We start from the raw sequence: 15,496 nt of genomic DNA, 5'->3' as shown, positions 1-15,496 counted from the left end.
TTTTTATTCTGGATAGCCCAGAGCCCCCACACCACCCTCCTTCCTCACCCTCCCAGTCACACTGATGCACAAAGATACAGCAACTGAGTGTGATGCAACGCACACTTTTATTGGAGATTTCGCTCAAACACAAACATGCCGAGGACACCAACTGCCCCAAAAGTTACTTCAGCTTCTTCTTAGGGCGCAGGTTGTTTGTGTGGCCACATTTCTTTTTACGACAATTTGATGCACGAGGGTGGAGGCGTGCATAGCACCTGTTTGGGATAGGGGGAAAAGCAGACAGTTAAAGATTAAAAGCAGCAAAGCTTAGCCTGTTACATTCCTCACTGAGTGGTCGTTTCTCCCAAACTAAAGCCTACAGCTTTCATTAACTGGCAGCACATCTTTGACTGGTGACTTTGTACTGCTAGATCCTTTCCTTCTGCTACTTCACAGACTTTAGCTTCCACAATCTGTGACCTCTGGTTTTAAAACAAAACAATCCATTTTTCTGTGCAGAAATTCTTTTCCCACTGCCCATTCTGCAACCTTGCTCTGTACTGATCATCAACAGTATATGATTTCCAATTCAAATGTCTGTCAGAAATTATTAAGTGAGATTGGGGAGGGACATTTTTGATCCCCCTCAATTTCAGACTGGGCAAATGAAGGATACTCAAGAAACACAAAAGACAAACTTAGAAATGCAGATACTAAGGTCTGACTGCGCATTTGAAGTTTGTCATATTTGACTAATTAGAGTCATATTGAGCTCAAAACACCAGAGTTACTCTCACACTTCCTGCTGTTTTGTTTCATGATCTCCATATTCAATTGGAAAGGGTGCAGAATAGATGGACAAGCACGTCACCAAGACTGGAGGGTTTGTGTGATAAGGTGAGCTGAATAGGCTGGGACTTTTTCCAGTGGAGCATAAGGGGTTGAGGGGGTGACCTTAAAGAGGTCACCTTATGAGTGATACAAGGTGAACAGTAAAGGTCTTTTCCCCAGGGGCAGGAGAGTTCAAATCTAGGGGGCGCAGGTTTAAGGTGAGGGGGAAGATTTAAAGAAACCTCTGGCAATGTTTTCCATATTGCACGGTTCATATGAATGAACTGCCAGAGAAAGTGATAGATGCAGGTTCAGTTTAAAGACACCTGGACAGGTGCATGAACGGTAAAGGTTTAGGGGGATATGGAACAAACAAGCAAATGGGACTTATTTGGGAAACCTGGCTGGCATGGCAGAGTTGGACTGAAGGGTCTGTTTGTGCTCTAAGACCATTTTTGTTTTTATAATAGGCAGCTGAATATTTTCTGAACAGTGAGAATCGCACAGACCGAATCAGAATTCACCCACAAGTGGAAAACCCAAGGTGTGATCTAAGTCAGGGACTTTAGGGGATTAGTCAGTCAATGAAGTCACCATCTGGATTTTTAGAGGGGGCCCGAGGGATGTAGGAAAGGATGCAAAACAAGGAGGCAGAGCCTTTTCTTAAAAAACCGTCCAGGCTGCTCATAGGCAATGTCAAAAATATCAGCCCTTACAAAAGACAGTGGAAGTCTAAGTGACAGCATGTTAGTGCAGGTTAGGGGCTGTGTGAATCCCCTCCTTTTCCTCTTGCAGCTAGGCAACCACCTCCACTCTTCCCCCCCCCCCCCCCCCCAAAAATCCTGCATAACCTTTTTCTTCAAAGGAAAGAAATGACCACACCACTGAGCAAGTCTCTCCAGCTACTCACTTGCGGCAGATCATCTTGTCACAGTTATATTTCTGAGCGAGAATGCGGAGGGACGGGTCCAAAACACCACCTCTCAGACGCAGCACCAGATGGAGAGTGGACTCTGAATGGAAATTTAAACAATGCAAATGGAGTCAGATAAAGCCAACATTGTGCTGTCAAGCTGAACCCAATAGCCACAGCCCCTAATTGGAGCAAATCTCCCTGGTGAACTTACCTTTCTGGATGTTGTAATCAGACAGGGTGCGGCCATCCTCCAGTTGCTTCCCAGCGAAGATTAAACGCTGCTGATCCGGGGGGATCCCTACACAAACATGGGGTTAATGACCAAATGCACAAACATCCCAATAAAATCCAGGTCATTGACAAATTCACTACCCCTTTAAAACATTCAGGTTCCCCTTTGTTAACCTCAGTTATTCACATCCTGTTCTTCCCTCAGTTTGACATCCTCAATTAACATCTTTAAATCCCAGACAACCTGGCTGTTTATCTTATGGCTGCCAACCAGGCAGGTTTAATTCTGGCTGCGAGAGGGTAATGTCCCTTGAGCTACAGTGTTGCACTGCTCCAATTTTATACACTAATGAGCTCAAATCAACAATCTTGTAAATGTCTGACTCACTGTACACCATCTTCAATTTAACACTTTGCAGCTTCAGTTTTATTCTGGAGAGCGTTTTGCTTCTCCTTCCTGAGGAAGACGATGGAAACCAGTGATCTCAGTCTCCACCCCCCCCAACAATACCCAAATCACCCTCAATAATCGGGGGGGGGGGGGCACATCAGCAGCATGAAGCTGTGATACCTCACCCCCAAAGACAGAACCTCCAGAGGTGCCCCCAACCCACCTGTTCCCCAACCATCCCTCCCCACCCCCACCTGTCACACATCCCATAAGACAGGAGCAGAAATTAGGGCAGACCATTGAATGGTGGAACAGGCTCAATTATGGTTGATGTGTTTCTCAAACCCCATAATCCTTGATCTCCTTGATACTCAAGAACCTATCTCAGTCTTAAATATACTCCATGACCTGGCCTCCACAGCTGTCTGTGGCAATGAATTCCATAGATTCACCACACTTATCGCCATTCTAAAGGATCTTCCCTTTACTCAAAGGCTGTGCCCTTGGGTCCTAGTCTCTCCGACCAATGGGGAGATCTTCCCAACATCCACTCTGTTCAGGCCATTCAGTATTCTGAATGTTTCAATTAGATTCTACACCACCCCACCCCCAAACCCAAATCCTTCAAAACTCAGTACAAACCCAAAGTCCTCAAATGCTCCTAATCGGTCAAGCTTTTCATTCCTGGGACCATCACCATGAACCTCCTCTGAAAACACCTCCTCTGAAAACACATCCTTCCTGAGATACGGGACCCAAAACTGTGCACAATACTCCAAATGTGGTCTGTCCAGAGCCTCAAGTAAATCCTGCTTTTACATTCAAGTCCTCAAATAAATGCCATCATTGCATTTGCCTTCCTAACTACAGGCTCAACCTGCAAGTATACCTGCAGAGAATCCTGGACTAGAACTCACGTCTCTTTGCACATCAGACTTCTGAATTTTCTTCCCATTTAGAAAAATAGTCCATGCCTCTATTCTTCCTACCAAAATGCATGAGCCCCTCACACTTTCCCACATTGTACTCCATCTGCCACTTTGCCCACTCTAACCTGTCCAGAACCTTTTGCAGCCTCTCTGCTTCCTTAATGCTACTTGTCCCTCTACCTATCTTTGTATAATCTGCAAACTTAGCCAGAGGGCCCTCAGTTCCATCTAGATGTTAATGTATAAAGTGAAAAGTTCCAACACTGACCCTTGTGGAACACCACTTGTCACCGGCTGCCATCCTGAGAAGGACCCTTTTATCCCCACTCTGCTTTATGCCAGACAGCCCAGCTTCTGTCCATGTCCAGCACCTTGCCTCTAACACCACGGGCCCTAATCTTACTCAGTCACCGTGACAAAGGCCTTCTTGAAACACAGGTAGATAACATCCATTGGCTCTCGGTCTAACCTGCTTGTTATTTCCTCAAAGAATTCTAGCAGATTTGTCAGACATGACCTCCCCTTGATGAAACCATGCTAACTTTACCCTATTTTACCACACACTTCCAAGTATGGAGAAACACCAGCCTTCAGTGGATTACAGGATCTTACCCAGAGCTTAGGATAATCTGTTTGTAATCTTGTCTTTTGCCTTATCCCCTTTATAAACAGGGTGTCACATTAGGGAATTTCCACTCCTCCAAAACCTTCCCTGATTCGAGCGATTCCTGAGAGATCACCACTAATGCCTCCACTACCTCTTCAGTGATATTCCTTAGAACTCTGGGGTGTAGCTTATCTGGTCCAAGTGATTTATCCACCTTCAGGCCATTCAGCTTTTCTAGTACCGTGTCCTTGGTGATGGCCACCATACTCAGCTTTGTCCTCTCACTCAGGTTTTTGAGATTTACTCGTGTCTCCCACTGAAGACTGAAAGTAATTATTCATTTCTTTGTTCCCCACTACTATCTCCCCAGCCTCATGTTCCAGTGGCCAAATGCCCGCTTTTACTTCTTGCTCTTTATATCTAAAGAAACCCTTAGTCTTCCTTTATATTACAGCTGGCTTACCCTCATTTAATCTTCTCCCTTATTTCTTCTGTTGCCCTCTATTAGTCTTTATAACCTTCCCAATCCTCTGGTTTTCCACTACCCTTGCCATGTTATATGCTACATCTGACATCCCAGTCAGCCATGGTTGCCACATTCTCTTCCCTGGTGATGGACCTTTGTGCCTCCTGCATTACTCCCAGAAACTCCTGCCATTGCTGTTGCACAGTCTTTCCTGCTAGACTCTTCTCCCAGTCAATACTATCCACTCCTCCCTCATGCCTCTGTAGTTGCCTTTATTTAACTCTAATACTGCTACCTCTGACTATCTTCTCCAACTGCAGAATAAACTCAATCATATTACAATCACTAGGAGTGAGTGAGGACTGCAGATGTTGGAGTGTGGTGCTGGAAAAGCACAGCCTGGCAGCAGGGGAGCAGGAGAGTCAACATTTCAAGCATAAGCCTTCCAAGGGAATAAGGCTTATGGGGCCAAGTGGGTGGAGAGAAATGGAAGTGTGTGTGGGGGGGGGGTGGGGTAGGAAGCTAGCTGAAAATGCAATAGGTAGATGAAGGTGAGGGAGAAGGTGATAGGTCAGAGGGGAGGATGGAGCAGATAGATGGGAAAGGTGATCGACAGGTCAGGAGGGCAGTGCAGAGTTGGAGGTTTTGGACCGGGATAATGTGGGGGGAGTAGAATTGAGGAAACTGTTGAAATCCACGTTGTTGGAGGGTCCCAAGGCAGAATGAGGCATCCTTCCTCCAGACGTCAGGTGGTTAGAGTTTGGCAATGGATGAAGCTCAGTACCTGCATGTTTCTGATGGAGTGGGAGGGGGGAGATTAAGTGTTCAGCCACAGGGCAGTGGGGTTGGTTGCTGTAGGAGTCTCGGAGATGTTCTCTGAGACAATGTGCAAGTAGGCATCCTGTCCCCCCAATGAAACAGGAGATCTGGGCGACGGTTTTTGCATAGCAGGGGAAGGTGCTGGAAATCGGACATGGAACTGACAAGGCAGTTGTGGAGGGAATGGTCTCTCCAGAACACTGATACAGGCAGGGAGGGAAAAATATATCCGGTGGTAGGGTCTGTTTGTAGGTGACAGAAACGGCAGAGGATGATGCGATGCCTGCGAAGGTTGGTGGGGTGGAAGGCGAGGGCTGGTTGTGGTGGTGGGAGGGGGGGGGGTTCAAAGGCAGTGGTGTAGGAAGTGGAGATGTGCTGGAGGGCATCGTCAACCATGTGGGAAGGGAAATTGTGATCTTGGAAGGAGACCACCTGGGATTTTCTACAGTGGAATTGGTCATCCTGGGAACAGATGTGGCAGAGTAATTGGGAATAAAGGGTGGCGAAGGTGGTAGTTGGTGGGCTTGCATTAACTGTCTGTGATTAGTCGGTCGCCAGAGATGGAGATGTCCAGGAAGGGAAGGGAGGTGTCCAAAATAGTCCAAGTGAATTTGAGGTCAGGGGAAAAGGTGCTGGTGAAGTTGATGAACTGTTCAACCTTCCTGTGGGAGCACGATATAGCACCAATACAGTCATGTGGCAGAGGAACAGATGGCAGGTGGTGCCAGTGTAACTGCAGAAGATGGACTGTTCCACATACCTGACAGATGCAGATATAACCAGGTACCACAAGGGTGGCCATCACTGCCTGTTAAAGGAGCTTATGGTGAAGGAATCCTGATTAAGTCGGCCTCATTGCGCAACACTAAATCCAGTATTGTTGTTACCTAATGGGCTCCACTACAAGCTGCTCGAGTTTTCCCAGTCCACCTGCATATTGAAATCCCCCATGATCACTAACTTTGCTTTCCCTTCACATTTGTTCATCTCGCGCTCCAGCTCCTAACTACTACTTGGAGGCCCTATATGTAACTCCAACCATAGTTTTTTTTCACCCATGCAGTTCCTCAATTCTACCCACAGATTCTATGCCACCTGAAATTGTTTTTTACTATGATTTAATTTCATTTCTTAAAAAGGCAACCCCACCTCCTCTACCCACCTGCCTTTCTTTTCAATAGGATGTACATCCTTTAATATTCAGCCCCCAATCCTGATCCCCTTGCAATCAAGTCTGAGATGCCCACCATATCATACCTGATGGGCAAATTCAGTCTGCGCCACAAGCTCATTTACCTTATTCCTTATACCGTATGCATTCACATAACGCTTTCAGTCCTGTAGTAACCATCCGTCTTCACATGGTCATTAGTTTGTCCAGTTGTACTTTGTTTGCTAACCCTTTCCCTACACCATTATGTCTGTATTTGAGATTTTAACCACCTCAAATTCTGCACTCCTACCCCTCTTCATTCAGGTTTTCTAACTTCCTCCCACAACAGGAACACCCCCACCCACCTCCAGCCCTACTCATGCACTTCATTAAAGTCTCTGGTCCCAGCACAATTCAGATGAGGATCATTCCATCAAAACAGGTCCTTTCTGGCTCAGTACTGGTGCCAATGTCCCCTCCCAATACACGTCTCCTCCCCAACCCCCTCACCCTCCTTATCCTGGATCTTGGCTTTCACATTCTCGATTGTGTCACTGGGTTCCACCTCCAAAGTGATGGTCTTCCCGGTCAGAGTCTTCACAAAAATCTGCATCGTGCCTGCAACAGGGACACAGGGTCAGAGTCAAAGGGTGAGGGCCAGGGTCAGGCACAGGACAGAGGGGGGGGGGGGGGGAAGACACGGGGCCCGGGTCAGGGGGTGGGGGGGGGGGGGGACACGCGGCGCCGGAAAGGCCCTGATTACGGGCCGCTCCCGCGTGTCCCCCATCGGCCCCGGGAGGGGGGCTATCTATATTCAGAGGGTGTTGTTGTTGTAGTCACCGCCGCGCGCTCTCTCCGTGGGACAAGGGGCGGGTTATTAACGGGGGGAGCGGTTATACTGGGGGATGGGGTGGGGGTTATTTATATTCGGAGGTTGTTGTTGTACTCACCGCCGCGCGAGATGCCGTATCAGAAAAAGAGAAAATGGCGGCCGGGCGGAACCGGAAATATAGGGCAAGAGCACGTGCTATTGTTTCATCATTTCCGGCGGCGTGCGACCCGCCTCCGGGGCCATCTTTGAGACTGGCGCTGCATCCGGGTACTCCCTCCCCAGGGGCGGAGCAAACAAAGGCAGAAAAACCAATAAAACTCTGCACAGGATCAAACATGTAACTTTTATAAAAGGAGCAGTAATGGCCCTTATAATATAATATAATATAATATAATATTACAGATACACCCACAACCCCAGCTCATGGCGGGGGCGGGGGCGGGGCGGGGGCGGGGGCGGGGCGGGGCGGGGGCGGGGGCGGGGCGGGGCGGGGCGGGGGCGGGGCGGGGGTGGGGCGGGGGCGGGGCGGGGGCGGGGCGGGACTAAACCAGAATTTAATGTTTCAGACCCAGGGACCCTCCCTCAGAATTGGAGCCAGGGTTCACAATCACCAGGTTCACAATCACCAGGTTCACAATCACACATCACCAGGTTAACAATCACCAGGTTCACAATCACCAGGTTCACAATCACCAGGTTCACAATCACACATCACCTGGTTAACAATCACCAGGTTAACAATCACCAGGTTAACAATCACACATCACCAGGTTAACAATCACCAGGTTCACAATCACCAGGTTCACAATCACACATCACCAGGTTCACAATCACCAGGTTCACAATCACACATCACCTGGTTAACAATCACCAGGTTAACAATCACCAGGTTAACAATCACACATCACCAGGTTAACAATCACCAGGTTCACAATCACCAGGTTAACAATCACACATCACCAGGTTCACAATCACCAGGTTCACAATCACCAGGTTCACAATCACACATCACCTGGTTAACAATCACCAGGTTAACAATCACCAGGTTAACAATCACACATCACCAGGTTAACAATCACCAGGTTCACAATCACACATCACCAGGTTCACAATCACCAGGTTCACAATCACCAGGTTCACAATCACCAGGTTCACAATCACACATCACCAGGTTAACAATCACCAGGTTCACAATCACCAGGTTCACAATCACACATCACCAGGTTAACAATCACCAGGTTAACAATTACCAGGTTCACAATCACACATCACCAGGTTCACAATCACCAGGTTAACAATCACCAGGTTCACAATCACACATCACCTGGTTAACAATCACCAGGTTCACAATCACCAGGTTCACAATCACACATCACCAGGTTAACAATCACCAGGTTCACAATCACCAGGTTCACAATCACACATCACCAGGTTCACAATCACCAGGTTCACAATCACACATCACCTGGTTAACAATCACCAGGTTAACAATCACCAGGTTCACAATCACACATCACCAGGTTCACAATCACCAGGTTCACAATCACACATCACCTGGTTAACAATCACCAGGTTAACAATCACCAGGTTAACAATCACACATCACCAGGTTAACAATCACCAGGTTCACAATCACACATCACCTGGTTAACAATCACTAGGTTCACAATCACCAGGTTAACAATCACCAGGTTAACAATCACACATCACCAGGTTAACAATCACCTGGTTCACAATCACCAGGTTCACAATCACACATCACCTGGTTAACAATCACCAGGTTAACAATCACCAGGTTAACAATCACACATCACCAGGTTAACAATCACCAGGTTAACAATCACCAGGTTAACAATCACACATCACCAGGTTAACAATCACCAGGTTAACAATCACCAGGTTCACAATCACACATCACCTGGTTAACAATCACCAGGTTCACAATCACCAGGTTAACAATCACCAGGTTAACAATCACACATCACCAGGTTAACAATCACCTGGTTCACAATCACCAGGTTAACAATCACCAGGTTCACAATCACACATCACCTGGTTAACAATCACCAGGTTAACAATCACCAGGTTAACAATCACACATCACCAGGTTAACAATCACCTGGTTCACAATCACCAGGTTAACAATCACCAGGTTAACAATCACACATCACCTGGTTAACAATCACCTGGTTAACAATCACCAGGTTCACAATCACACATCACCTGGTTAACAATCACCTGGTTAACAATCAACTAGTTAACAATCACACATCACCTAGTTAACAATCACTAGGTTAACAATCACACATCACCTGGTTAACAATCACCAGGTTAACAATCACCTGGTTAACAATCACACATCACCTGGTTAACAATCACCTGGTTCACAATCACCAGGTTAACAATCACCAGGTTCTAGTCCCACAGGTTTATTTAGAAACATTAACTTTCAAAGCGCTGCTTCTTCATCGGGTGGTTGTGGAGCAGAATCATAAGACACAGAATTTACAGCAAAAGCTTACAGTGTCATGGAATGAAATGGAATATAATTTTAAACTAATTTAACTTCGGTCTTTCATCTTTTAGAATGATCATATTAGTTTTGGTTCCTTCATATGTAAATTCCAGAACTATTTTAAAGTTACATTCTCAAGATAGCTTTTAACAATAAATGCCATCTCAGCTCAGATAATGCACTGAAGGTGTGAAGTTAAAGTCTGTCTGTGTCCCAATGTTAGGTCAGACTGATTCTATTTCTAAAGTGGGATTTACAGAAGCTTATGTGGATTTATGCAGTTTTTGAGCAAAATAAAATGTAATTATGCAGGTACAAATTCACCCCACAAACTTATATGTGTGTGTGCAAGGGATACCATGTGAGTGTGAGTGTGTGGGTGGTGTGAGTGGTCTGTGTGAGAGTGTGTATCTGTGTGTGAGTGTAATGGAGTATACGTCTGTGAGAGGGTGCGTGTGTGGGTGTGACTATGGGGGAGGGTTTATATGAGAGAGGGTCTGTGTGGGTGTGTGGGTTGGTAAGACTGTGTGTGTCTGTGTGTGTGTATGTATAGTGCAATGGGGTCACCTGTAATGTGACATGAACCCAAGGTCCCGATTGAGACCATCCCCATGGGTACCAAACTTGGCTATCAGCCTCTGCTCGGCTACTTTGCATTGTTGCCGTCCCGAAGTCCACCTTGGAGGTCACCCAAAGGTCCAAGGCCGAATGTTCCAGACTGCTGTAGTGTTCCCTGACTGTGAAGGAACACTCCTGTCTGTTGATTGTCGTGCGGTGTCCATTCATCCATTGCCGCAGACTCTGCTCAGTCACGGCAGAAGCTGCAAGACACGTCAGAGTGTTGACATGGATACCACCATTACACGTGGGGAGACCACCATGTATGCGGCAGGTACTCATGTGACTCGTTAATATTGTCTATCTCAGATGTTGCAGGCAAGGATGCCCTGAGGCATGGTACATTGGCGACACCAAGCCAAATAAGCTCACTCTGTTTTATCACTTGCTGCAAAGTCTCAATAAAGAAATAAAACGGTATGGACCACTTGACATCAATCTAAGCGCCGGAAAAGACAATGACATAAAACAGCCCTGTTGACTCTGCAAAAGTCTCCTTACTAACATCTGGGAGTTAGTGCCAAACTTGGGAAAGCTGTCTCATAGATAACCTGGCACAGTCATACTCATGGAATCAAACCTTAGAGACAATGTCCCAGACACCACCATTCCTGAATATGGCAGGATAGACCCAGCAGAGGTGGCGGCACAGTGGGATACAGTCAGGAGGGAGTTGCCCTGGGTGTCCTCAACATTGACTGCTGACCCCATGAGGGCTTCAGGTTAACATGGGCATGGAAACCTCCTGCTGATCACCCTGTACTGTCCTCCCTCAGCTGATATATCTTTACTCCTCCATGTGCAACAACACTGAGAGGAAACACTGAGGATGGTAAGGCCACAGAATATACTCTATGGGGGATTTCCATGCTCATCATCAAGACTGGCTGGGCAGCAGCGTTACTGATGGAGTTGGTCAGGTCCTAAAGGACATCGCTGCTAGACTGGGTCTGCAGCAGGTGGTGGGGGAACCAAAAGACGGAGAAACATACCTCATCCTCACCAATTGTCCGGCTGCAGATGCATCTGTCCATGACTATATCTGTAAGAGTGACTGCCACACTGCCCTCTTGGAGATGAAGTCCCACTTTCACAGAGAGAATAACCTCCATCATGTTGTATGGCATTATTACAGTGCTAAATGGGGCAGACTTCAAACAGACCTGGGAACTGAAAACTGAAGCGCTGCAAGCCATTGACAGCAGCAAAGTTGTACTGCAGACAACCTGTAACTGACCAGCAGCCCGAAGCGGTGACACCAGTAAACAACAGCCTCGTGCGTTATGGATTGTGACTACAGCCAACTGGTCTGCTGTAGAGAGCCCTTGGACCGAGAGTGTGATGTTTGTCTTTTTAACTTGCTTCTTGTTTTTCTGTCCTATGGTTATACTGTGCTGTATGTTTTTTTCTTCATTTCTCTGTTCTGTAACTAAGGATTGTACCTAGGTACCCCATACCTAGGATGGTGCTGTAAATGGTGACTTATAAACTTGAGTATATGTGACAATAAACTAATTCAATTCAACTTACGCCCAGCATGTCAACCATTGCTATCAAGCCAGGGCATCAACCCTGGTTCAATGGAGACCACAGGAGGGCATGCCAGCAGCAGCACTAGGCATATGTGCAAATGAGGTGTCAGCCTGGTGAAGCCACCAAACAGGACTACTTGTGTGGCAAATAGCATAAGCAGCAAGTGATAGACTGAGCAAAGTGATCCCACAACCAATGGATCAGATCCAAGCTCTGCAATTCTACCACATCCAGTTGTGAATGTCGGTGGAGAATTAGAAAACTCACTGGAAGGTGAGCCTCTACAAATTGCCCAACTCTCAATGATGGAAGGGCCCAGCACATCAGTACAAAAGATAAGGCTGAAGCATTTGTAACAATATTCAGCCAGAAGTGCCAAATGGATGATCCATCTTGGCCGCCTCCAATAGTCCCTAACATTAGTCTTCAGCCAATTTGATTCACTACACGTGATATCCAGTCATGGTTGGAGGCACTGGATACTTCCTGACAATAGTACTGAAGATTTGTGTTCCAGAACATGCTCCTCCTAGCCAAGCTTCGAGTACGGCTACAACACACACGTTATTGGCTGGGCCAGCATGTAAAGGACAATCCAGCACAGGAACAGGCCCTTCAGCCCTCCAAGCCCATGCTGTCACATTTTGCCCTTCCATACTAAAACTATCTTCACCTACTGGATCCGTATCCCTCTATTCCCTTCCTATTCATCCAGGTGCTTCTTGAAAGCTGCTGTTGTGTCTGTTCTCACTACCACCTCCTCTGGCAGCACGTTCCAGACACTCACCACCTTTTGTGTGAAAAACTTACCACACCTCTTTTAAATTTTCCCGCTTGTACCTTGAACATGTGTTCCCTAGTAATTGACCCCTCCACCTTGGGAAAAAGCCTTATATTTTCCACTCTATCTATGTCATCTTTTAAACATCTATCAGGTCCCCCCTCAATCTCCTGTGATCCAATGAAAACAAACCCAGTATATCCAGCCTTTTTTCATTGCTACAATCCCCCATACCAGGCAACATCCTGGTAAACCTTTTCTGTACCCTCTCTAGAGCATCCACATCCTTCTGGGAGTGTGGTGACCAGAACTGTACACAATATTCCAAGTGTGGCCTAACTAAAGTTCTATGAAGCGTAGCTTGTCTATGAAAGCAAGCATATAATAGGCCTTTTTAACTACCTTATTTACCTGAGCTGCCACCTTCAGAGGTCTGTGGACCTGCACATCCAGATCTCTCTGCATATCAATATTCCTAAGGGTTCTACCATTCACTGTATAATTTCCACTACACTTGACTTTCCAAAAATCATCACCTGTCCAAATTAAACTTCACCTACCATTTGTCTGCCCATGCCTCCAACTGAGCTATATGCTGCCTTATCCTCTGACAATCCTCCTCATTGTCCGCAACTCCACAAAACTTTGTATTGTCCACAAACTTACTAATTAGACCAGCCACGTTTTCCTCCAAATCATTTATGTAGACCACGAGCAGCAGAGGTCCCAGCACCGATCCCTGTGGAACACAACCAGTCACAGCCCTCCATTCTGAGAAGCATTCTTCCAGCACTACCCTCTGTCTCCTATGACAAAGCCAGTTCTGTATCCATCTTGCCAGCTCACCTCTGATACCACATGACTTCATCTTTTGTCGCAGTCTGCCATGAGCGACCTTGTCAAAGGTTTTGCTGAAATCCATGTGGACAACATCAACCACTTTTCCCTCATTAATCATCTTCGTCATCTCCTCAAAAACCTAATCAAGTTACTGAGACATGACCTCCCCTGGACAAAACCATGCTGTTTATCACTAATTATTTGCTTCTAAATGCTAATAAATCTTGTCGCTGAGAATGTTTTCCATTAATTTCCCTACCACTGACAGCTCACAGGCCTGTCATTTCCTGGATGATTTTTTGTGGTCAGGATCGGGATTCCTGGAAGGTATGTTGCCTCCCTGGTGCCAGGGTCCGGGACGTCTCCGATCGGGTGTATAAGGTTCTAAAAGGGGAGGGCAAACAGTCAGAAATCTTGTTACATATTGGCACCAATGATATAGCCAGGAAAAGGATCGAAGATATAAAAAGTGATTTCAGGGAGTTTGAATGGAAGCTGCAGAGCAGGACGAACAGAGTAGTGTTCTCTAGTTTACTACCGGTGCCACGAGATAGCGAGGCGAGGAACAGAGAGCGGACGCAGCTTAACACGTGGCTGCGCAGCTGGTGTAGGAGGGAGGGCTTCAGAGATGTAGATAATTGGGATGCCTTCTGGGGAAGGTGGGACCTGTACAAGAAGGACGGGTTGCATCTGAACTGGAAGGAGACCAATGTCCTTGGTGGAAGTTTTGCTCGAGTAGTTCGAGAGGGTTTAAACTAGTATGGCAGGGGGGTGGGAACCTGAGCTGTATACCGGAGGTGAGAGTTGAAGAAGATGAGGCAATAGCAAGAGGTAGACCAGCTAGTGGGAAGGATTTTCCTGGCAAGGAACCAAGGGATCAGTTAAAGTGTGTTTGCTTTAACGCAAGGAGTATCAGGAATAAAAGTGATGAACTTAGAGCATGGATCAGTACCTGGTGCTATGATGTTGTGGCCATAACAGAGACATGGGTTTCTCAGGGGCAGGAATGGTTGCTGGATGTTCTAGGGTTTAGAGCATTTAAAAAGAATAGGGAGGGGAGAAAAAGAGGAGGGGGTGTAGCACTAATAATCAGAGAGGGTATCACGGCTACAAAAGCTTCCATTGTCGAGGAAGATCTGCCTACCGAGTCAGTATGGGTGGAAATTAGGAACAGCAAGGGAGCAGTCACCTCTTTAGGGGTTTACTACAGGCCCCCCAATAGCAGCAGGGAGATGGAAGAAAGCATAGGTCGGCAGATTTTGGAAAAGTGTGGACGTAGTAGGGTTGTTGTAATGGGTGACTTTAACTTTCCCAATATTGATTGGAACCTCCTTCGAGCAGAAGATTTGAATGGAGCTGTTTTTGTAAGGTGTGTTCAGGAGGGTTTCCTAACTCAGTTACGTTGACAGGCCGATGAGGGGAGAGTCCATTCTAGACTTGGTGCTCGGAAACGAGCCGGGGCAGGTATCAGATCTTGTGGTGGGAGAGCACGAGGATAGCAAATGTGGTTCCCTTGTTCAAAAAGGGGAGTAGGGATAACCCTAGTAACTATAGGCCGGTGAGTCTCACTTCTGTTGTGGGCAAAGTCTTAGAGAGAATTGTAAGGGATAGGATTTATGCACATCTGGATAGGAATAATGTGATCAAGGATAGTCAGCATGGTTTTGTGAAGGGCAGGTCGTGCCTCACAAACCTTATTGAATTCTTTGAAAAGGTGACGAAGGAGGTTGATGAGGGGAAAGCGGTAGATGTGGTATATATGGATTTTAGTAAGGCGTTTGATAAGGTTCCCCATGGTAGGCTACTGCAGAAAATACGGAGATATGGTATTGAGGGTGAGTTGGAGGTTTGGATTAGGAATTGGCTGGATGGAAGAAGACAGAGGGTAGTAGTTGATGGCAAAGTTTCTTCATGGAGTGCCGTCACTAGCGGTGTTCCGCAAGGATCTGTTTTGGGACCATTGCTGATTGTCATTTTTATAAATGACCTGGAAGAGGGGTTAGAAGGTTGGGTGAGCAAGTTTGCGGATGATACGAAAGTCGGAGGAGTTGT

General features: G+C 46.6%; 1 protein-coding gene across 1 annotated transcript; it reads right to left on the bottom strand.

Annotated features, from left to right (window-relative positions):
• Nucleotides 1-88: 88 nt before the first annotated feature.
• uba52 (ubiquitin A-52 residue ribosomal protein fusion product 1) lies at nt 89-7,317 on the bottom strand. The gene is made up of 5 exons (XM_087975872.1): nt 7,276-7,317; nt 6,836-6,943; nt 1,941-2,027; nt 1,724-1,826; nt 89-257 (listed from the first exon to the last, which is right to left on the bottom strand). Exons 2-5 carry the CDS (start codon nt 6,936-6,938, stop codon nt 164-166), a joined length of 387 nt encoding a protein of 128 aa, XP_087831998.1. The 5' UTR covers nt 6,939-6,943; nt 7,276-7,317; the 3' UTR covers nt 89-163.
• Between the last annotated feature and the right edge of the window lie 8,179 nt (nt 7,318-15,496).

This window comes from Chiloscyllium plagiosum, unplaced genomic scaffold, assembly GCF_037043375.1.
Source record: "Chiloscyllium plagiosum isolate Xiang-an unplaced genomic scaffold, Cpla_swu_hap1 HiC_scaffold_28, whole genome shotgun sequence".
NCBI lineage: Eukaryota > Metazoa > Chordata > Chondrichthyes > Orectolobiformes > Hemiscylliidae > Chiloscyllium > Chiloscyllium plagiosum.
The sequence above is the reverse complement of the archived record's forward strand: the minus strand, read 5'-3'. Positions and strand labels throughout refer to the sequence as shown.